This window comes from Tachypleus tridentatus, chromosome 4 (assembly GCF_004210375.1).
Source record: "Tachypleus tridentatus isolate NWPU-2018 chromosome 4, ASM421037v1, whole genome shotgun sequence".
Lineage (NCBI taxonomy): Eukaryota > Metazoa > Arthropoda > Merostomata > Xiphosura > Limulidae > Tachypleus > Tachypleus tridentatus.
In genome coordinates this window covers 37754213-37777291 of record NC_134828.1, presented here as the reverse complement: position 1 = coordinate 37777291, position 23079 = coordinate 37754213, and the positions used below count along the sequence as shown (strand labels likewise).

Below are 23079 nucleotides of genomic sequence, written 5' to 3'. Positions count from 1 at the left end.
AAACGGGGAAATGAGTTTACAGTTTTATAGAAAATGTGTATAATTAAAATTTTGCTGATTTAATTTCAGCTTTAGATTATCAATCATCAGACTTTCAAGTGTCGTTAAGTGGTCTTCATTTTCTTTATCGAAAATGAAATTAACGTCGCGTCAACAGCGTTACTACATTCTACCAGGAGTGGTTGGGCTGTACGATATTAAAAGTGGTGTGTATGATCCCGTGCGATCAATCAGGTGGATTCGACAAAGTCTTTCGTGTAGCAAAGATGTAAAACTTTGTGCACATGAAATGGTTATTTGTTTTGGAGAAAGGCATTCTTAAAATGAAATGATATATATAAAAATATACTACGTAAATACATCTCTGACTTAATAATGAAGATGAAGACATTTGATAAACATAGGACATTTTTCTTACGAGGTTGGAACATTTCGGAATAACTTATTCCATCTTCAGTGAAATCTGAAAATCGTGTTACAAAGATGATTATTAAAATTGTCATATAATAACATAATCGTTTGTTTATTTAGATATAATAAAAGCTGTAAGTGGGTGGATAAAAAATGTTTAGATATATATTTCTCAACAGCTGAGTTAAATGTGAAAATTTAAAATATTTTAAGATCTAAATAGGTTTGTGAATCAATAAGGGTTAGACGGTCTTTAGCTACGAGTAGACTGTTTAATATTGAGTTCAAAGTCTGAAAATCCTTAAATGAAATATTGTGGCCTGTGATTTCAGAATGTGAACGAATTTATTAGTGGCTAGATTTAAGAAGTGAATGGTTGGTTCTGTTAGATACTCTCAAATATTAACAGGGAAGTTTTTAAGCGGCGTTTCCTTTTTTGCAATGTATAAATATATGTATTGTCACTGTAAGGTAACGTACATTTCTAGCATATACCAGTACCATACGCTAGCTACTTTCCACATAGTTAAGACACATCATGGGGTAGGTACCAAGATAGTTATTTCGAACATTAAATTTGATCAGTATGTTCATTCAAGCAGAATTCTTATGACATGCCCTTGGTACAAGTATATAGGAATTCTATAGAATGATAACTATTCATCCTTACTCATTCAATTGTCAATAGGGATCAGTGAAGCATTACCATAGTGTTGAAATTTACTTTCTGTAATAGCATGGAAGAATCAGCCCATAAAATGGAAAGAATGACAAGATATTTTCTTGTCCTAACACTTTCACACAGTACTGTATGTATATAAAATGTGACACAAAAACAGTTTTTTAATAATGGGTTTGAGTTGTTGAATCAGTTTTACTTTAATCGATTCTTGAATAAAAATCATCGCAGTATTTACTGTTATGTTATATTCTGTTCTGTTCGAAAACGTGTATTAAATTTCGTAGTGTAAGATACCGCCAACATTTATTTTTTAACCAAAATTTGTTGTTTACTCCTTGAGAACCCCAATTCCTCCTCCCAGTAGCTCAGCTGTAAGTCTGAGAATTTTTAACACTAAAAATCAGGCTTAGATACCCATGATGGTAACAGCACAGATTGTGTAGCTTCGTATTTCACAAGAAACACACAAACCCACGATGAGTCTGCTTCTACTGAGCCCAAACACACGTTGTATTTAATTTATCCTATTGACATTTCTTTTATCCGTCATCATTACAAAGAAATAAATCATTCTGGCAACTCTTTATCGGTTTAACAGCTACCGATACAAAACAATTATTCATACAGTAGCTTTACATAAAAATTTTCGGTGGCAGAAATAGTCCATCCTGGACGTAGCTGTGTATTTTTATATCGACCTCTTTCATTGGATTTATGTTAAAGAAATATCCTTAAAGTAAGGAATGTCAACAAACACGATTAAGTATCAAATTAGTATGATTGTCAGCAGCCACCAAAGACAAACTAAATTATATCATAACAAACCACTTGTTAATTTGATAAGTCTATGTTTTATTTCACTTTTTATAAAGAAACATATTACGGATTATCTTATGTTACACAAAACAGATTATAGCACTTTTTAATAACTCCATAATTTTACAATATTCATATTCAGGTGTAAAGTGTATAAAAAATGTAAAAACGATATGAATACAGTTCATTTTAGACAGCGAAACATATAATGGTTACTTTCCTTATGTCTACATCTCTTTCCTATATTGAATTTTCTTAAGTGTGAATTTAGCAATTTGAGTAAAAACAAAATCAAACAATATTAATGAAAATGGCTGAGAAATTTAAAGTATCATTAAACGTGCACTTAAATATTCACTTGGAGTTTCACTGATTTTTTTTGGGGGGTGATTTAAAATTATATAGATCTAGGTCAAGTACTAAAGAATGGGGTTCCGAAAATATTCTTAATTCAGTAAGTTTGTACCAGTACCTTTAAACAAAGTTTCTGACACATGTCGGTAAATAAACGATGTCTTAGTTTAAAGTACTGACTTTCAAATATCTTGCTGCATAAAAGTCAATTTATATTTTACATTTGTTGCTCTCCATCTGGGATGCCACAGATGCAAAACAAATTTTTAAGTTTGAGCCTATCAAAAATTCAAAAATGGTTCTGCCAGAAAAAACAGTATCTTACAGAACTTTGTAAGAGGAAACTTTTCAGTTCCATTTTCTTGAAAGGAAATTAAACCAACAAGAGTAATATTCATAAAATTACAATTTCCTATAACCCCAAAAAATCTAGTACAAATGCAAGTGATTCATTAGAAATTAACCCTGTGGAAAGTAGTGCACCATGATAAACCAATGTGTTATGCAGTAGACAAACAATAATCTCACACTACATTCCAGCAAAACAGTTTGTGTTTAATAATGTTTCATAATTTAACTTTAATACTTTTATCTAGATGTAACCTTTTAAAATTAATAAATCATTACAAAGATCCAACTATAGGAATATACAGCACCGAATAATCATTATGTGTACAATTGTACAGTTTAAAGATTTAAAAAAATTACTCAACAAAATAGCCTGAACAATTACTAAACATATTGGAATACCAATGAATCATATCAAACATTAAACTGATAAATAACTGGCTTAAATGATAATTGAATATTTTTTTCATATGATGCACTTTAATTAACATTAAAAACATTCTGAAGATGTAATGATACCATGGTTGCATATTAGTTAATACAAAGTACAATTTCTAAATCTCAATCCTATTACTTTGACAATATTACACTCAATTGTGCTTCAGACAGAAATCATAATGCCGAAACAGAAAGAAATGTCATAATAAAATTCTTCTATAATATTCAGTTTTTGTAAGAGAAATACAGCTTGCTTGTATCATACACTTCACAAGAAAGTAAATAAATTGGAATTAAAGGAATAATTTTAAAAAATTAAATTCTAAAACAGATCCATAAAAATAAGTTCCCACCAAGTTACAAAATATTTATTTTCCATTTAACATCATCCATTAAGGCATTTTACTGGGTATACTTTGTCAGTTTTAATTATATAAAACCATCTATAAAAGCATTTTGTTGTTTGTAACGTTTCATCTGTAGCATCATTATTTCAGAAAAAAAAAGCTTTGTTTAAAAATTTTTCATCAACATCTCAAATTTTTGTAGTTAATGATTTTTTAGTAGACATTTCTGGGTTGAAATAAAAAATTCTGCAGACTCTATGACAATACTAAATTTTAACATATCAATATAAAACATATTCTTTATTAATTACCTCCAATAAATTATAGAATGATCCACAGTTTAAGATGTATGTTTGTATATCTATTATTTTATGACATATAAGATAAATCTCAGTGTAATTATCAACAAATGCTTCTTATCCACAAATATTTCAAATCTTTTAAAACATTCTGAAATTAACCTTCTAAAATCATTTTCTTAAGATATTTTGCAGAGGATTCATCTTCAGATTCATTTGGCATATTCCAAACAAACTTGTTTTCTCCTTTTACTTCTTTAATCAAATGGCATATGGATTTGACAATGCAATTAATTTAATATCAGACACAGGAATATTTGGTGATCAAATAACTGTCATTTTTTCCTTTAATTCTTGAAATGCCTACACAAATTTAATCTTTCCAGAAGAAGACAATTTTTGTTGCCTCATGGATTTCCAATTCATCATAGCAGAATATAGTAAGTTCAGGAGATTATTTCAACATTTAAAAATATAACTTTTCTAACACAAAACTTAGAATTCAGTGTAATATCAAAAACTACAAGAAACCTGGTAATATGCCTATTTAATGTAATTTATATGAAACTAATATTAAAATAACAAGTTGAAAATTCACTTTCATTAATTAAAAATTACAGATATTTGATCTTTATTATATAGTAGTATTATTGTGTTAAACCTTTGGAAAATGGTTTTGGTTTTTGGAATTTCGCACAAAGCTACTCGAGGGCTATCTATGCTAGCCGTCCCTAATTTAGCAGTGTAAGACTAGAGGGAAGGCAGCTAGTCATCACCACCCACCGCCAACTTTTGGGATACTCTTTTACCAACAAATAGTGGGATTGACCGTCACATTATAACGCCCCCACAGCTGGGAGGGCCAGCATGTTTAGCGCTACTCGAGCGCGAACCCGCGACTCTCAGATTACAAATCGCACGCCATAACGTGCTAAGCCATGCCAGGCCCCCTTTGTAAAATTAACATTGTGATCAAAATTTATTTATTGCATTTCTAACATTACATTAATATCTTTAATAAATACAAACAGACAAAAAAAGTAATAAAAATCATAAAATATCTCATACTGATCCATAAATTATCCTACAATGCTTTAGGTTAAGCCACTAACTTGTGGAGTTATACTTCACAATTTCTTCGTGTAGTTTCTGACGAAAATCTAGCATTGCTGTTATGTTTTTGAATTTTAGAATTTCATTCATGGACAGCTTGTGATTATATCTGGATGTTGTATGGAGAGTGTGACTGGTATCAAGGCATTCAGTTATTGCATTAACCATTTGAAGAGTCTCCTGAAATGATTCTTCCATGGTAGAACAAACTTCAAACAGTTTAGCATCCCACAAAGAACATAACTTGTCTTTGGAATCAAAGCAGTTCTTCAATGTATTTACTCCAAACAGTGAAGCTGAAATGTCTTCCAGTCTTTTATTAAAAAATGTTACTTTACCCCTTTCATCCCATAAATATTTTTTCTTAATATCATCATGAAAATTAAATGCAACAGTAACATAACCATGGTGACCACTTATAATAACTGCCACTGTATGAAACAAAGTGGATGAAGGAACTTTAATGAAACTTTCACCAGATACAAGACTTCCTATTTTGCAGTTGCTCACAATGCATTTTTCTGGAACACATGTTGGTACTTGGAAATCACAGTACTCCACAACTGAATTTTTACTTACTTGAGAACTCCCGTTTATAAGAGAATGAATAACAGTACCATTAATCATATTCTCTCCTGCACTAGAACCACAAAAAGCAGAATCCACAAATTTTGAAAGCTGTAGTTCTCTAGCAAGACTGGAATTGGTACAGAGATTCTCAACATATTCTGTCATTGTACCCAAATGATAGAATTTTGACTGCTGTAATACAACAATATTCAAGTCACAACCACGTAGTAAGTGAAAGATCCTCTGACGGGCCAAGACTAGGTCCTCAGTTGAATCTACTACAGTGGATGAGTTGTAAATGTAATCAGGCACAGCATGTGGGCCCAATGCCTGAAGGAAATCTCCATAGGCATCAATTTCACAATTAAAAGATTTGTTTGCCCTACAGAAATCAATCATTTTTTTTGTTACTTCGGTGGAAAAGAAGAAGGCACTATCACTGTATACAATTTCCTCATCACCCTCTGTAAGAGTCAAAGCACATATCAATTAGCGTTACATAAATGCAAATTATCATACAGAGTACAGTGCAAAGAATATGAGAAAATATATTTTAAAAATTCTGTTGTTTATAAAGAGCAAAATGTAAAATTAAACCAGATTAAGAAATAAGAACGACTGTTTAATTAGTGCTCCATAATACATTTCAGCCGTGAGTTTGCAACAATAATCACACTTAAGCCATGACTTTACTGCACCTTGTTCATGTGATAATTAAAAAGATATTAGTATTTAAAAATTGTGTGTGCATATATATGCATGTTATGTAAAGTTACTTGAATTAATAATATTTATTTTGGAGAAATTAATATTGACAATGTTTTACTATTCACATAGAAAAATTTTGCAGGTAATAATGACCTATTTTGCATGTAATAATAACCTATTCAAAGATAATCATATAAGTAAAACACACAAAGTTCATAATACAAAACCAAATGCTATACACATGTATAATTGAAATATTTTTTTCCTTAACAATAAATAACAGGCAATATGAAGAATTAACTACATATTCAAAGCTAAAAGAAAACTGTATTTTAGAGTAAATAAATGGTCATCAGTTGAAAATGGAATCACTGCATGACAAAGCTATATAAGCATTAAATTTAAAACATTTATTATCTTACCTGGAGTGGATATGGTAACCACAGCACCTTTCTCTCTCATTATTGTCTCTGTGGGCTTTTGTAGAACTCGACTGCAAGAACTGAGAAAGCATGTTTTAGAAGTGAATTCCAAAGGAGGTAGGACATAGACTCCATGCTTTGTACCAATGTTAAGAGTTGATGGGTGTGCAAGAGCAGTGAATCCAGGTTTTGTAAACGACCAGGCAGGTTCATCTTCATATTCTTTGCCAAAAATAAAATCTTAAAGGTGACTAAGCTTATAAATTGTATTGAAGTACTTACAGTATGGTTGCAATTATCATGTCAAATATGGTCATATTTAGTATCATATACAATCACCTAAGTCTATTTATTAGTTTGTAACTTTTATTATTAATTAATTAAACAATAATTACTAACACATTTTTGTCCAGTATTTCTTCTGCTAATTTGTTGCTGTCTTCAGGGAAGTTCTCAGAAGGACAATTTTCTGTGTTAGTAATGGCTGGGATTTGATCCTGGATCTTCTTGATAGAAGTCTGGTGTGTTTTTTACTCAAGTGAGGTTTTCCCAGTTGGAACTTCAACCAAATTGTTGTATGAATGTTTTCAGAGATAGTCAGATTTTGCTGACTTCTTTGCTACTTTCTTTTTCTCAGATGTGACTAATATCCTATTATTTCAGAATTATTCAACTTTGCTATAAGGTCTACTTTTCTGACAAAATGATAGATCAACATTAGAGTCATATAACACTCAAGGATTTCCTACTTTTCATCGTTTTTTTTTTTTATCTCCAATGTGTTGATATCCACAGTCATAGAAAATGACGTAAGTGGTGTTTGTTTTTCTCTCTCTCTTCATTGGGTCTTCAGACATGCACTCATTTTGATTGTATTGTGTTGTGGCATCTGAATACATTTTCTGACTATATTGTTTACAAATTCTCTGTTTCAGAGAGACCTCTGACAAAGAGGATTATGGCTGTATATCTTTGTTTTTCTTTCTGCTTATTCCAAATGTTTATCTTTTTTTAAGTTTCTTCTTTATCAAGTGTTCCAGTTAAGGAAGGTTGTACTGATGTATTTTTCTTCCACCTTTTTAACTTCTTTGGTATTACAATTTTTTTTCCATTTTTGAAACTATAGTGTCTATGGTGCCTGTATTTATACTGTTGGCTTGTCTGATTTATAGCCATAGTATTTATATCTATGAGTTTTCTGTAAACTTACCAGTTAGTAATTAATATCTAAGTAATAATAACAGTATTTATACTGTTGGCTTGTTTGATTTATAGCCATAGTATTTATATCTATGAGTTTTCTGTAAACTTACCAGTTAGTAACTTGTCAGTTAGTAATGAATATCTAAGTAATAATAATGGAAGTAAAGTTACTAATCAATTATTATTAGACTAAAAAAATAATACAGACTACTGATCATGACAGCAATATAAATAAACATACATATATGAACACAGTTAAACAACACTTTATAAATAATACACAACTTTGGAATAAAGTACAAAAGGCATCCAATGCATAAAGATCATTTTAACAGAAACCACAAGAAAGAAGTTTTAAAAGAGAGACAGTATAAGGAACAAGTGGTCAATGGTTCAGACAGGACCTGGTTAACAGTGAAAAGAACCAAATCAATGTTACAGTCGGGCAAAACAGCTGAACAAATGGGGCAATAAATTAAGAATTACTGAAATAAAGTGGAAAGATCAAGTGAGGAAAGACAAACCATAGCAAAAAAGGTGAAAATATATAACAAGGCCATACATTAGCTTACAATGGTAGAAACTGACAGACCTTGGTTGAACAAGTAGGGCTAGAAAACCTGAAGGTGGGCAGTAGTAGTATGGCCCAGTAGTAGACTGTGGTGGATGAACCAGCAGGGGAAAACACACCACTATCATTGATAGACAGAGTGGGTAGAAGGGAGATGCAAATGGTAAAAAGAAGGACTGTGTGGTCAGAGAAACCAGATTGGTGACCAAAGGATAAATCTTACACATGAAGATGAAGGGGCAACACTCTCAGATGAAAGAGAGTTATTTGAGGTTGACCCAAGAGTGACTGCGATAAAAGCAGAGGAAGAGGTGACCTGGATACCAATTGGGTAAAAAGAAGAAACTAAGACTAATTCAACCAATAACATACTACCAATAGGACTTGCAAGGTGAATCATAAATCAACACTAAGACATGTGAATGAAGGCATAGATACAGAAAGAGACAAGTGTAGTCTTGGCTGAGGATATCTGGTACTAGAACTGCTGGGTGAGGTACTGGGCACCAAAAAATTGGGCATTTGGTACTCAGTAGCATGACAAGCAGCAAAGGCATTATTTGTTAGTGTGCCCAACTAGGTATAAATCTAATGAAATAATTACTGTGTAAGAAGAATTCTATCCAGTAGAGAGAATTGATCTACCACCAAGTCCAAAGCCTCCAGGGTATAATAGGCTGTCAGATGAATTTGATATAAGTGAATCCAAACCAAAAACTCCAATGTATGGAAACTAAACTGAGTCTATCCTTGATAATTGATATTCAGATAAAAATGTAGAAAGGTGGTATACAAGAATACTTTAAGATCTCTGAAGTTGCTTTCTCTTTAAAATAATGACTTCTTCTTTTACAATAAATTAACCTATTATCTTAGCATATAGTGACCCCTATTTTCCTACAATATACTGTCTTCTTTCACTGTTAAAATATGTTAACCATATATTTTACTACGTACAAACCTTATTTCTCTTAAGATATCCTTAAACCACAAATATTTAGCTGTTGAATAATACAAATGTGACAACATTTTAAAATATGAACTTGGAAACAAACAAATGGTAAAATGATAAATTAAAAGTAAAAACACTGTTAGGATTACTGACCATTTCTGTGGCTCTGAAGACAATAGGGTTGATAAGTTAATAAATAAACCCCCACATATGAGCCAGTAATGCTGGAACAATACTAAGGTCCATGTTTGCAACATATAATTATACTGTATGAATATTTGATAACTAGTTTTGAATAACTGATGCTTAAAACTGTTGTACTCAGTGAAGTTTCATAATTACAGAATTTAGGGGGAAAAAAAGATAATTATACTTCCATTAATACATCATTTATTCATGATCACAATTTTGCCAAACATGTATTTGTGGTTTTGCAACATAAACAGCTGGTATATAAATTGCTTCCTACCTTCTCCTAGATTATAAGTAATGATGTCATCAGAACATGTGACAAATACACCAGCTTGCATCTTTCTAAGAAATGGCATGTACATAGCAAGTTTTAGGTCTAGCATCTGAAACAAAGAATGGCCTGTTGGGATAGGAGAAAAGAGTTTGCCTAAGATGGATAAACTGGGAAGTCGTTGACTAAGTCCACCAGCAAGAATCAACAAAACTCTCAAGGTGTACAGTCTATCTCCATATATATCCAGCAGTTCAACAAGTGCAAGAAATGTTGAGTTTCCACATCCTGTAAAGTAAAGCTTCAATTTACTGAAATTAACCATACCTTTAAAGTTTTGTGCAGTATGCTGTTTTCTTCCTCTATCAGTATAAAAACATAGAATTGGAATATATTCCAATCTGCATTAAATATTATAAAAATCAAATTATTTAGTTAGATAAAAGACAGTTTGTTTTTATTAATATCAGCTAAAGATTTTTCACAGGTGGATGTGTAGGAGAGCCTTGAAAGACTCAAAGGTCCTTTGTTGACTATATATATTATGTTAAAATTTCCAAAAGGAGAAGAAAAGTGATTGCTGGTGTCACAAACATAATATTTCCTTAAAATCCACAAAGGCCATCTCTGGTTGTGAAAGCTTAATTTAGATTCAGTTCAACCCTACTTTTAATTGGGTTATAATACATAAGTAAAATATTTTGGAGAGCAGTAAGTATGCTGGGCAAAATGAAAAATTGTCAAATTGAAAGGTGAACTTTGGTAAGTCAGTTTACAGTAAGGCGTAGTTATAAATACCGTTGAAAAAGCTAATAACAGAGTAGCAGATATGTCAAAGAATTGTGGGTTTTGATATTCATGCTGAAACTTTGCATAGATGTAATTCGTGACCCAAATAATACTTTAATGGGTAGAGCAACCCAGAATGAAGCTTATGTCAATCTTGGCAGTCATTTTAAAAATTACTCTAGCGAAAATGTGTTCAACAGAGTGCGTTGTTATTGTGCCAAGAGGTAATTCATGACCCAAATAATATTTCAATGGGTAGAGCCACCAAGAAAAAGTCTTGTGTCCGTCATGGCAGCCATTTTAAAAACTAGTGTAGTGAAAATGTGGTCAACAGATGGCGTGAGTATTGTGCCAATGTTATTCTTCTTTTGTGTCACCGTTTGTTGTAATATAAAGTAGAACGAATATTAATTCTGTTTCAAAACAAATCTACTTTTTAATTACCCTTGTTATCTTTATCAGTGACATCTAATTTTTAATCTATTGGTTTAAAACTGAAAATGCTTTATATTTTCAATTTGTTGAGGTTCTCTGAAAATTACAACTATCAGATCTCTGTGTTCTCTTTCAAGGCTCGAGAACACAAGCTATTGAATTCAGGAACAAGTCACCAAATTATTCTATACCTTATTAAAAGATGTCAAACCTGAATGAAGTAATTTTAAATAAGAGATACAGTATATATTTTTTTAAATTCCAACCGCAAGCTTTGTGTAAGCAAAAACCATATGAAAAACTTATTTTAACAAAGCCAACCACTCACGAAAAGACTTTGCAGCACCTTCCATAAATGTACCAACCCTGGTTATAATTATGAAACATTTAATATCCTACAAGAATAAACTTGTTTTAACACGAATAAATGTCATTTACTTTTTCGCATTCAACATCCATTTTAAACTATTTTTTCTCCAAATTAATAGCGATCGGAGAAAGACTCTTTGACGTACATATTTCATTTAGTAGTTCAATATTGTACTTGTGTGTTTTCTTATAGCTAAGCCACGTCAATATCGTATGTTTACTTCGGTTGTTGTTTGATACGTTAAACTACATTTAACAATATTTATGTAACAAAAAACCTTGGTCTTAAACATAACGTTATTGCTTATATCATAAGAAAAATTATAATTAATTACCTTCTTTTGTTCCCAACTTGTAAAAAAAAAAAAATACTTTTATTAAACAAACTTCACGATACCATTTAAATTCCATCTTTGTATTCTTTTTGTTTCTTAATACCAAAATTGTAGTATATTAATGTTTTTAAATACATAAAAACTACAGAACTACTGTTAATTAAACTTTTGTTATCCCAAAACAATTCCATTTATACTGTGTTTGATCCCACTTTAAAAAACAAATCACATTTTGTAATCAAATATGTTCAATGAAAACCATGTTTACATTGAAACATTAGTAAACATTATCACTCATTATACTCTCGTTATCTCGTCTAGTTCTACACATATATCACTAAACATTTCCAAAGTTGCGCAAGCCGATAAGCATATGACTTCCTACCACTCTTGTCATGTGCTTTCACTTTTTTACATTCATTTTAATAAACAAAAATCTTAAAATCATAGATTTTCATATACTTCATAAATTCAACAATAAAATTCGTACAAAATAAACACAAATTAAAATAATCAATCATTCACAGTTATTTAGTCAACAAAACGCAATTTAAACCACGTACATAAAGACTACGAAATTCTTATATATAACGAACATTTTCAATTAAAGCATCAATGTTGTAGGTTAAAAAGCGCCATCGTTTGTTTAAATTCTGCCTCACACAGGAAAAGTTAATAGAATGGCATGTCTGCGTTGCAAATAAAACTGAGATATTTGTTGCTCATTTCTAGTTGTTGTTGTTTTTTATTATATATGTAAAATCGGCTGGTATGGGTTGAGAATTTTTTTGTGTAGAGGAGCGAACAACGTTTCGACCTTCTTCGGTGAACCTAATGATGATTTTACATATATATTTTTTCTCTACAAGTGGGTTTCCTCGTCATCACGGATTTTTTTTATGGTAATTACCTTTAAAATTTACCACTATCATGCATTGTTGATGTATATATATGTGTGTGTTTGTTTGTTTGTTTTTGAATTTCGCACAAAGCAACTCGAGGGCTATCTGTGCTAGCCGTCCCTAATTTAGCAGTGTAAGACTAGAGGGAAGGTAGCTAGTCATCACCACCCACCGCCAACTCTTGGGCTACTCTTTTACCAACGAATAGTCGGATTGACCATCACCTTATAACGCCCCCACGGCTGAAAAGGCGAGCATGTTTGGCGCGACGGGGATGCGAACCCACGACTCTCAGATTACGAGTTGCACGCCTTAACGCGCTTGGCCATGCCAGGCCATATGTGTGTGACTACTGTTTGATAATTTCGTGTTCATACCTTTTATGCAATTGACAAAGCTGTAGAAATACGGGAGAGGCGTTTTGTTTTTATCGTTCTGCGAAGGTGGTGTAGTAACTTTATCACTACACAGTTTGTGTCAACAAATCGTCAACTTTATGATATATTTTGTGAGAAGCGATTATTAGATCGCGATTCCAAAATGAAATAGGTGCTTCAGCTCATTTATGAGCAATGTGTAAACGTCATAAATATATAAACAGAAATGACAAAACGCCAGCAACTAGTTACGTAGCTGTAATAGTGCACATACTACACTAATTATTCTTAAGAATTTATAGAGAGCGTAATAACAGGTAATACGTTTTATGTCTATGAAGTGTCACGTGGTGCTCATTCCAAAACAAGTTTTATTGCAACGTCTAAAACATTCAAACATGCTTTATTATTATCTATGTTAGTTATAATAAAGTCTTAATTTAAAATTGTTTAAGAAATAAGTTACATTTAAACATTTCATCTATAACATACCTTGTTTGAAACTGTAATGCACATGTTACATTTCAGCCTGTTATATTTTGATATAGGCCTGGCATGGCCTAGCGCGTAAGGCGTGCGACTCGTAATCCGAGGGTCGCGGGTTCGCGCCCGCGTCGCGCTAAATATGCTCGCCCTCCCAGCCGTGGGGGTGTATAATGTGACGGTCAATCCCACTATTCGTTGGTAAAAGAGTAGCCCAAGAGTTGGCGGTGGGTGGTGATGACTAGCTGCCTTCCCTCTAGTCTTACACTGCTAAATTAGGGACGGCTAGCACAGATAGCCCTCGAGTAGCTTTGTGCGAAATTCCAAACAAACAAACAAATATTTTGATAATTAAATATATTACGACCAGAATTTATTTCTCGAGAAATATTTTATCCAATTCAAGCCTATATGCAATCGTACATCAATGGGTTATATATACGTGAATTTTAAAAAGTAAAAACAGAAAATAAACGGTATCTTTAATAATAAACAGTGTTTTACCGGTCATAAGTTTTTCAGATTCAGTTTTCATAAACCACTAAATGTACAAAATAAAATTAGCATATACAGTGATGTATGTGTGTATTACATACTATATTTTTAGTGTGTTTACATTGTACCACACTCAGTGAGAAACACTTACTCACTTCATTCACAAACCCCAGTTTATATGTTATTATAGTTTATGACTTAATAACTCTCTGGCTCTGTTCACAGTTAGTTCTGAGTTTTAAAACATAGAAAAGTACCAATTTTTATCCCTGGTGGATCAGCAAATACGTGGAACGGTACGCCTAACGGCAAGTCATGACTAGAACACTTTCTTTTAATTTGTTCTTCAAATGCTCCCTTCTGTTCTTCATCAGCGGTTGTAATTGTTACAACGTCCCAGAAGGGTATATGAAAATCTTTCTTTTCCCTTCCTGAAATAAAATAAATAAATGTATATCATTAATTATCTGTGTAATACTTTCAATCTTAACACACATAATAGCACTGAGTTACTTTAATATGACCATCTGTGTACGAAACTTCAGCAAGTTAGTGTTCAAATGAAACATTCAAGTTTTCTACAGGCACTTAAGGGTCTTCCAATGATAGTTTCTACACTGAAAGTTATTTAAAGCTTTAACAGGTAGTGGGATAACTGCAATAAAAAATTATATATGTGAAATTAAACATCTTTCAGCATGTTACGAGTTTGCATGAAAATTTCATAGTGCATTACTTTAAAACATACCTACATAAAAATATATAACACTTGGCAATCGTATTACAAAGGAAGTGATACACATACACAAACCAACTTACTGCATAATGTGATAAATATTCATTTGTAAATCTATAACATTTCAAAGCAGTTGGATGAACCAGGGAAATGATGTCCAAATCTGGGATTTAATGCCTAAATCATATGATCTAGAAAAAGACCATAATGTTTAATTTGTTTTCTTCTATATTTCACCTATAAGCACAATTTCCATGGATTAATTATAAAAATAAAATAAAATTGATCCCTTATACTGGATTTGCTGTTACTGGCATCCTCTCTTTGACTTCAATGGTTTGTTTGAATAAAGCACAAAGCTACATTATGGGCGATCTATGCTCTGCCCATCTAGGGTATCAAAACCCGGTTTTTAGCAGCGTAAATCCGCAGACATACCGCTGTATAAATCGAAATAAGTAAGACTTTTTATTTCACACGTCACTCTGACCCCCTCTCACAAACGAGGCCTATCATTGGTCCTTATTTCAGTGTGAGACAACCACTAACTGAGCTTTTTTTCTTCTGTGGTAATTCAATTTATGTATTTCAAGGTCTCATAACTAAACATCGAGTCAGTAATTCCCCAAATGATCTAAAGGGGTAATCCTCTAGTGAGGCAGTTGTTAGAAATTCAAGTTACCACGTACAGAACAGTAGATACTGAAAGCTTGAAAGCCAGGCCCGGTACTCCAATCGCAATCCGAGGGTCGCGGGTTCGAATCCCTGTCACACCAAACATGCTCGCCTTTTTAGCCATGTGAGCGTTATAAAGGTACGGTCAATCCCACTATTCGTTGGTAAAAGAGTTGACTAGCTGCCTTCCCTCTAGTCTTGCACTGCTAAATTAGGGACGGCTAGCGCAGATAACCCTCGTGTAGCTTTGCGCGAAATTCCAAAACAAATTTTTGTCTGCCAGTTCGAATTTTAAGATTGCTATAGACATTGATAATGTTTTGGGAAGCTTTACACGAAAATTCTAAAACAAATAAGAAAAAAAAGTTTACTGTTCAATAAGTAGAAAAAAATCTTATGAAAATCAAATTAATGGTACAATTAAACTTTACACCTAATGTGTTAGTAAATACAATAATAACTTTTGCAACGTAATTTAGAATGCATTAATAGCAAACTTTTATTTTAATATAGTGTTTTATATAATATTTCATCTTGAGATGACGCTTTGAGTTATATGGAAGGTACGTAAATCGCTTGTTATTTTCGAGATCTTTAAAAAGTAGTTTATAATACAATTCTAACACTAGATGCCGCCTTCTACACGTAACACAACCATTTTATATTTATTTATTCACGGTTTTAATACACGCCTTACCTCTGATTTTGTTAAAACCTTCTAGAACTTTTCTCATGAATGAAGCTAACTTTTGGTGTTTTTCTTCTGCTACGTCCACTTCTGACATGACTTCAAATAAAGTTTTATAATCATACACTGATTAAATGACAAATGATGTCCAATCCTCAAAGTAACGGTTAAGCCACGTTCCCAAGCTGTGGTATAGCAGAGGGCGTTTTTACATGACTGGGTGAGCTGCGTAAAAAAAATATTGCTTTCTTCATTATTATTTCTGGAACGGTGTTTGAAAATTGGAAAACGAAACAAAAGAGTTTTGAACGTTTACAAACAATCTACTTGCTGAAGAAAATAAATGTAAATTGTTCTTGATGAGGGTTATAACAAAAATATTAATAAATCATTTGAATCGTTGTTTGTATTTGTCATGAAAACAAGGCCTAGTCAAATTGTCGATTTGTTTGTTTTTGAATTTCACGCAGAATTACATGAGAGCTATCTGCGATAGCCGTCCCTATTTTAGCAATGTAAGACTAGAGGGAAGGCAGCTAGTCATCACCACCCGCCGCCAACGCTTGGACTATTTTTTACCAAAGAATAGTGAGATTGACCATCATATTATAACGCTCCCACCGCTGAAAGGGTAGGCATGTTTGGTGTGACGGAGGTTTGGACCCGCGACTCTCAAATTACGAGTCGAACGCCCCAACCACCTGGCCATGCCGAGTCTCAAACTGTCGAGACTGGGGGATAATGTTTTTTTTTTTTAATATTCTAAATTACCATATATCTTATTAATTTGTTATCTTTCTAACTGAACGATAAAACAAACAACCTTGTCTTTTATAATGCCTCCTCTCCTGCCAACACAAATAGATAAAAAGGAAACTTTCATCACATATTAGGCACATAATAAAAAGTCTTTTCAAAATGTGTTCGTTTCAAACATGCATTGCGATTGTAACATTTAGTTTTATTGATCATTTTAATAAGATATTCGTGTGCCTCAAACATGTGATGGAATTTTTCACCATTTTAATGCTTTGACACATACTTTTGATTGCAAAGGTAGCATTGTGCTTGGCACCAGCTAGCTACTGAGGAAGAGTCACAAAGTGTGTGAGAGTTTCACTCGTGTACGCAGAATATCACACGCAGACATACTGTTCTTTGGCACTCTGAGTAGTAGGCCATAAAAAAACATTTAACTGTAGGTGTAAAATGAATAACTTTTTTATGTCCATAATATTTGTTTATGGATTCTTTCGATTTAGCTCCAATGCTTTGATGTTCTCTAGCGGCATTTCAGCCCTGCCAATAACTGTGTAAAACTAGTTTATAAACATTAATTGTCCCTGCAACGTATTCTCGAGTAGATCAAAAATAGATGTGAACTTCAATAAACTTTAAGAACAGAACCACTTGGAAAATGGTTTTTCTATAGCATGTGAACAAACAAACAAGTGTATCTATTAATTTTAGTTCAGAATATGAATATTTTATGTATATCAAAAATCATACCAAATTGCACTTGTACATGTTTAGTGCAATATTGAGTGTGTAACATATAGATAACCACTTTGGGAGGAGTGACCTTGTTCTTAACTTAGTTACACGCTTCTCAAACATTCATCCTCCTTTGGAATTTCTGTATTTTCGCATGAAAGGTGTCGCTCAGGAAATCCCTAGGTTATAGTAATTTGTTTTCTTTTATAATCAGTCATATAGACGTTTAGAAATACCGGAGTAAATCTTCCCTAATTCTAATTATAGGATGATCACAGTGGTGTACCCAGCATGACGAATGGGGGGGGGGTCGTCTTGAAAACATGTGGACCTCTTCTAATTAAACAACTTTACGTAATTTACATGAAAGTCATGAGTTTGTTAATTATCAGTAGGTAGTGGTCATTTGATTTATGCATCCTGTCTTAATCCATGGATCCAGATATATGTGTGTCACAATGCACTCTGTGAGATTCGATCGTATTCTGTAAATGTACAGCAGTTAATTCTTAGTCCATTCATAATCACCTCGAAATTTTTCCAAATATTGCTTGAGGCCCAGCATGGCCAGGTGGTTAAGGCGCTCGCCTCGTAATCTGATGGTCGCGGGCTCAAATCCCAGTCACACCAAATATGCTCGCCCTTTCAGCCGTGGGGGCGTTATATTGTTCGGTCAATCCTACTATTCGTTGTTAAAAGAGTAGCCCAAGTGTTGGCGATGGGTGATGATGACTAGCTGCCTTCCTTCTAGTCTGATACTGCTAAATTAGAGACGGCTAGCGTAGATAGCCATCGTGTAACTTTGCGCGGAATTCAAAAACAAACAAACAAAATATTGCTTGATACAGATCTTTTTTCATTTATGTATGTGTGTGTGTTTTCTTGAAGCAAAGTCATATTGAGCTATCTGCTGTGTTTACTGAGAGGAATCGAACGCCTGATTTTAGCATTGCGAGTTCGTAGACGCACGGATATCCCGGTGAAGGACCCCCATTTATGGAGGTAAAATTATCTAACACCTTTGTGAACATATATAAATGAATTGTGTTTGTTCGTCTTGTATCACAAAAATATATAAAACATTTTCATTTTACTCTAAAACCGCAGTCTCTTTCCTCACTTCAGTGAAGTTAGATTTCAGTTTAAATCAATATACACTTTCTACTAAATCTCTTACCAGAGTGAACATTATTTTATGTGTAAAAAATAAGCGAATCTGAGAATAACAGAGTAAGGAAGTAATGTAAAAAAAATTTTGGTGTTATGTCTGCCGAATTTGTTTTATGAAATTTCCTGCAGTTTTGAAATTTTTATGTGCTTTTCTAATTTCATAGAGCATAATTTTGAACTTAAGTTCCACTTCAAAATGCCATTGTTATGGCTTGAATTGTTAAAGTACCTTACTAACAAGTGCTAGTGGGGAATTACCATTTAACTTATCCAGTACCTAGGAGATCTCGAATATTGACAACGAGGCGGGGAAATGAAAAATGTTGACTACTACAGCATTTTCTAGATAAAGGTCATAACTTAAGAAAAGTTGTAATATGCAGATGTAGTGCAATATTGGAAAAGGCTTCTTCAAGATGAAGGTCATCTCTAATCTAGCCAAAGTTCATGAAGGAGAAGCAGAGCCTAAGACTCTGTTCTTCTTCTGAAGTTGAGCTTCAGGATGCAGGAAACATGGGCAACGGAGATTTGCTATAACGACTTGCGGTCTAGAAGTCTAGTAGAAATCAAGTGTAGGAATTTGTAAAGGGAACTCAAATTATTGCAGATCAGTAGAATATAATTATATCGTCTGTTTCCAAGAGGGGATTGGAGGAACAAAGCCCATCACCAATTACTGTCATGTTACCAGGAAAAAGGGTAAGCACAGGATAAGGTAGATAGTGATCCAAGGAGCAAAAGGTAAGCGTTATGCTGCTAGTACCTCAAAATCATGCAAAGTTGGAAGATTAGTTCTCTACACCAACATGTCACTCTGACATCCAAGAACAATGATCATGTGTTTCTGTATTTCTGAATTTTGTGCTTCTCAGATGCAACAAGGCGTACTCTGTTCAGAAAATTACAGCTCTGTGGTGGTGAACTAAAACAGGAACACTCATGCCATTAAAGGAAGCCTTGAGTTACTTCTTTAAGTATTTCCTGGCGGCACAGCTAAACGTTTGCAGACTTTCAAATGCTAGAAATCGAGTTTCCATATCCCTGGTGGGCACAGCACGGATAACCCATTATGTGCTTAGCTTTAAACGATTTCCTGGAGTAACTACTTGGCAGGGATTGACTCAGTGTTTCTTTAGTGTCCTGGGTACGTTTTTAGTTTTGGGTGGCAGGTAATAACCAGTGTAACATAGGATAACATTGATTTCAGGTAATTGTTTTAAGGCAGTTTAACAGCTTTTCAAGTTGTTAGATGATAGTGTTTTGTTTATAGCCAATAATGAATTTACTGTTATACATTTATTTTAATATCTACGTTTGTTTCGGTTTAATGCATGTAACGTATATTGTCAAACGTGTATTGCGCAAGTCCCACCTGTTCCCTAAATTTGTAGAAAATCTTGAGTGTAAGAATCAACAAAAAATATTTACGAAACCTTTAATGTTTCTTTAATATTTTGGACAAGTTAATTTTCAAAAATCTCGCCTAATGAGTATAAAAGGTAGCCATCGCAAGACGTGGAGAGACAATTATGGAATATTGTTTGAGTGGCTTCAATAAGTATAATATAAGCTTCGGAAGCTATGATCATAGCAAATGCGTGTTAATCGGAAAACCACAAATATTTGACCACGAAAGTTTATAAATTTCGAACATTACAAACCGTTCAATTTCAGTGAATTAACTTCGAACGTTAGTATTTCTATGATGACATTAATTATCTTTGTTGGTAAAAAGTAAGCTTGTAAGTGGTGTAAAGCCAGCCAAGAATAGACAGCTAGCTAGCTTAAAAGAAGTGTAACAGTGTCAACTCGGAATTATATCGCTCGTTGTAGTCCTGGACCGTTGATAAAATATTCAGTTCTGGACAAAATAGAAAACTCATGTATATAAACCATTATTTTTAATAACCGTTATTATAAGTTGCACTGTTGTTTGTATATTAAAAAAATTGTATTAAGAAAGAAAATTGTGTGCATCAATAATTTTAGCAAATATAAAAAAATTGATACATATCAAAATTCAAATAACTTTTAAATTAAAAGTTCCGGCTATTTAAAACAAACCATAATCCGTAAATTACGTAACGTATTAAATCGGAGACTTTCATTTATACTCTGTTTCAAAGAATTAATGTAACGTACAAGAAATATGAGAGTCACGTTAATTATTTGAAATAGACTAGGACTAAAAGAGATTATAAACAAAACACTATCACCCAAAACTAAAATATACCCTAAATACAGAAAAAACAAACACACTTTTACCTCGTTCAACTTAATGATCGACTAAAACTCATTTTTACAGAAGTGCCTGTCATTTCTTTCAGAAAAAAAAAATAAAACTTTTGAATTCAAACTTAGTTCATGCTAAAGTCAGCTTTAAGCCAACATCAGGTAGAAGTCATCCTTGCAATAGCAAGTAATGCCGAACATATAAAATCATGCAGAAACCGTACAAATTTGTCGATAAAGACAACCAAAGCGGTTCAAAATCACTAAACCCATAACCTGTTCCACTAAAAATATTAGTTACCTAATCCAATACTAAAGATGCAACTTCCAATATGTAGATGAAATCAAAATAACTGTACTTGAACATTTTAATAGCCATAAGTCAAGAGTCAAAGGCCCTCCGATCGCAAAATTCTTCAACATTCCTAGCCATTCTCTTGAAGACATTAAACTGACCAGTAAAGAAACAAATTTTACATCTAGTAAAAACAGAGAAATTAAAAAAGCTTAACGGGTAGCACTGTTAAACACTATAACGCTAAATGATATTAATCTCAATCCAGCACTATTAAACACTATAACGCTAAATGGTATTAATCTCAATCCAGCACTGTTAAACACTATAACGCTAAATGGTATTAATCTCAATCCAGCACTGTTAAACACTATAACGCTAAATGGTATTAATCTCAATCCAGCACTGTTAAACACTATAACGCTAAATGGTATTAATCTCAATCCCGGGATTGTTGACCTTGGTATGTCTCTAAACTAAAACTGATTTAAGAAACTAAATTTATAATTAAATTTAATTTATATTAATCGTATTACTCATCATTTAATTTCTCAACATTGATATAATTTCCTGTATATTGCGTCACATTAATGATTTCTCTATTTCCCACTACCTTTTGCAGTTATTTTATGTTTATGTTTATGAAGAGTGATTAACATTTCTCATACCTATTATCACACTTAAGTCTTTTATGTACAGTAAACATAATTTTGTCACAAAAAAAAATCCTACACCAAAAGCTCCAGGTTATGACCGGCTAGTTCTCAGGACCAACTGATTTTGAACATCCGATCTATGTCAACATTCGTACCTATGTATTTCAGTACATTTATTAACTCTACTCTTTTGAAGAAGACCAGTGAGCTACTCGAAAGCGCTCGGGTTTTAGGTTTTTTAAACACCACTGCAACTTTTTTGCGTGATCCTGCGTCCTAGCTTCTTAACCAGGATTCTTAATTCGATTTATCACAACCAATGTATCTTCTTCGTAATCAGTATCACAACTCTCTTGTCGTGTACGTGAAAATTATACACAAATCTCAGAAATTTGTATATTCATGCCAGTTGAATGTTGCATATTCAAAGACACAAAGAGATCATCGGTGGTTTTCAAATAAAGATTCTGCCAGCACCAGTAAAAAAAGTTTACCTGAAAGTGAGAATCACAAGATTCTTTTGGATGCGGATGTATTACAAGCCATAATGTTCACCATTATCAATAAAATTTGCTTTACTAGCTATAATATGATCAAATAACCGTCACATTGTTCAATCGATTAATATAACCTGCTTGGAAACACAATTTGATATTCTGAAGAGCAAGCCACTTCAATTAAGAAATGTTATCGAATTGCTAGGACCTGTTTCAAGTTGTATTAACCTGTTGGTATTCTAGACGTATATATCTACTTACTTCGATTATCCTTATTGCAGTATAATCGAGCAACCCTCACGTGATACCTTATAGACATCTTACTGTAAAACGTTGTAAAATAGCTTGAAGAGAAAGGAGTGGCAACTCCTTTTTGCAGTTAGTTTATCGAGTAACCAATCATCTTACTCTTAAACTGGTATATAATCTCATATTTTATAATCAGGTCATGATTTGTGCTTCATTTAATCCTGCAGTAACATTTCATCATCTCACTCGTCACAGACAACAAGATTACTACAGTTTCTTTCTTCTCGTAAGCTGAGTTATACGATGAAGTTCTTTTGCTATTCTCTGCCTCATTTGAGCTCCTCAACCCGTATGTCCTTGTCGTATCTGTGCATAAATGTTCATCCGGGATGTTTAACTTTAGGTTATCAATGTGCTCACTACGTTTATATATGGATTGATTTGTCTAATAATGGCCTGGCATGGCCGGGTGGTTAAGTCACTTGATTCGTTTGAGTCCCCGTTA

At 33.0% G+C, this 23079-nt stretch overlaps 1 protein-coding gene across 2 annotated transcripts; it reads right to left on the bottom strand.

Moving 5' to 3' along the window:
* Positions 1-1924: 1924 nt before the first annotated feature.
* On the bottom strand, positions 1925-16174 carry LOC143248871 (fucose-1-phosphate guanylyltransferase-like). Of its 2 annotated transcripts, XM_076497734.1 has the most exons (5): positions 15991-16174; positions 14140-14313; positions 9704-9985; positions 6509-6730; positions 1925-5842 (listed from the first exon to the last, which is right to left on the bottom strand). In XM_076497734.1, exons 1-5 carry the CDS (start codon positions 16076-16078, stop codon positions 4803-4805), a joined length of 1806 nt encoding a protein of 601 aa, XP_076353849.1. In that variant the 5' UTR covers positions 16079-16174; the 3' UTR covers positions 1925-4802. The 2 variants fall into 2 exon arrangements, with proteins under 2 accessions (XP_076353849.1, XP_076353850.1); XM_076497735.1 differs by lacking the exon at positions 9704-9985.
* Between the last annotated feature and the right edge of the window lie 6905 nt (positions 16175-23079).

Bases quoted from the DNA above. Each gene is read 5' to 3' on its own strand.
- LOC143248871 (XM_076497734.1), bottom strand. From the start codon at position 16,078: ATGTCAGAAGTGGACGTAGCAGAAGAAAAACACCAAAAGTTAGCTTCA. The intron at 14,314-15,990 runs GTAAGGCGTGTA...ATTTTATTTCAG, and splicing joins AGGTTTTAACAAAATCAGAG to GAAGGGAAAAGAAAGATTTT. The intron at 9,986-14,139 runs GTACTTTTCTAT...TTTACTTTACAG, and splicing joins TCCACCAGGGATAAAAATTG to GATGTGGAAACTCAACATTT.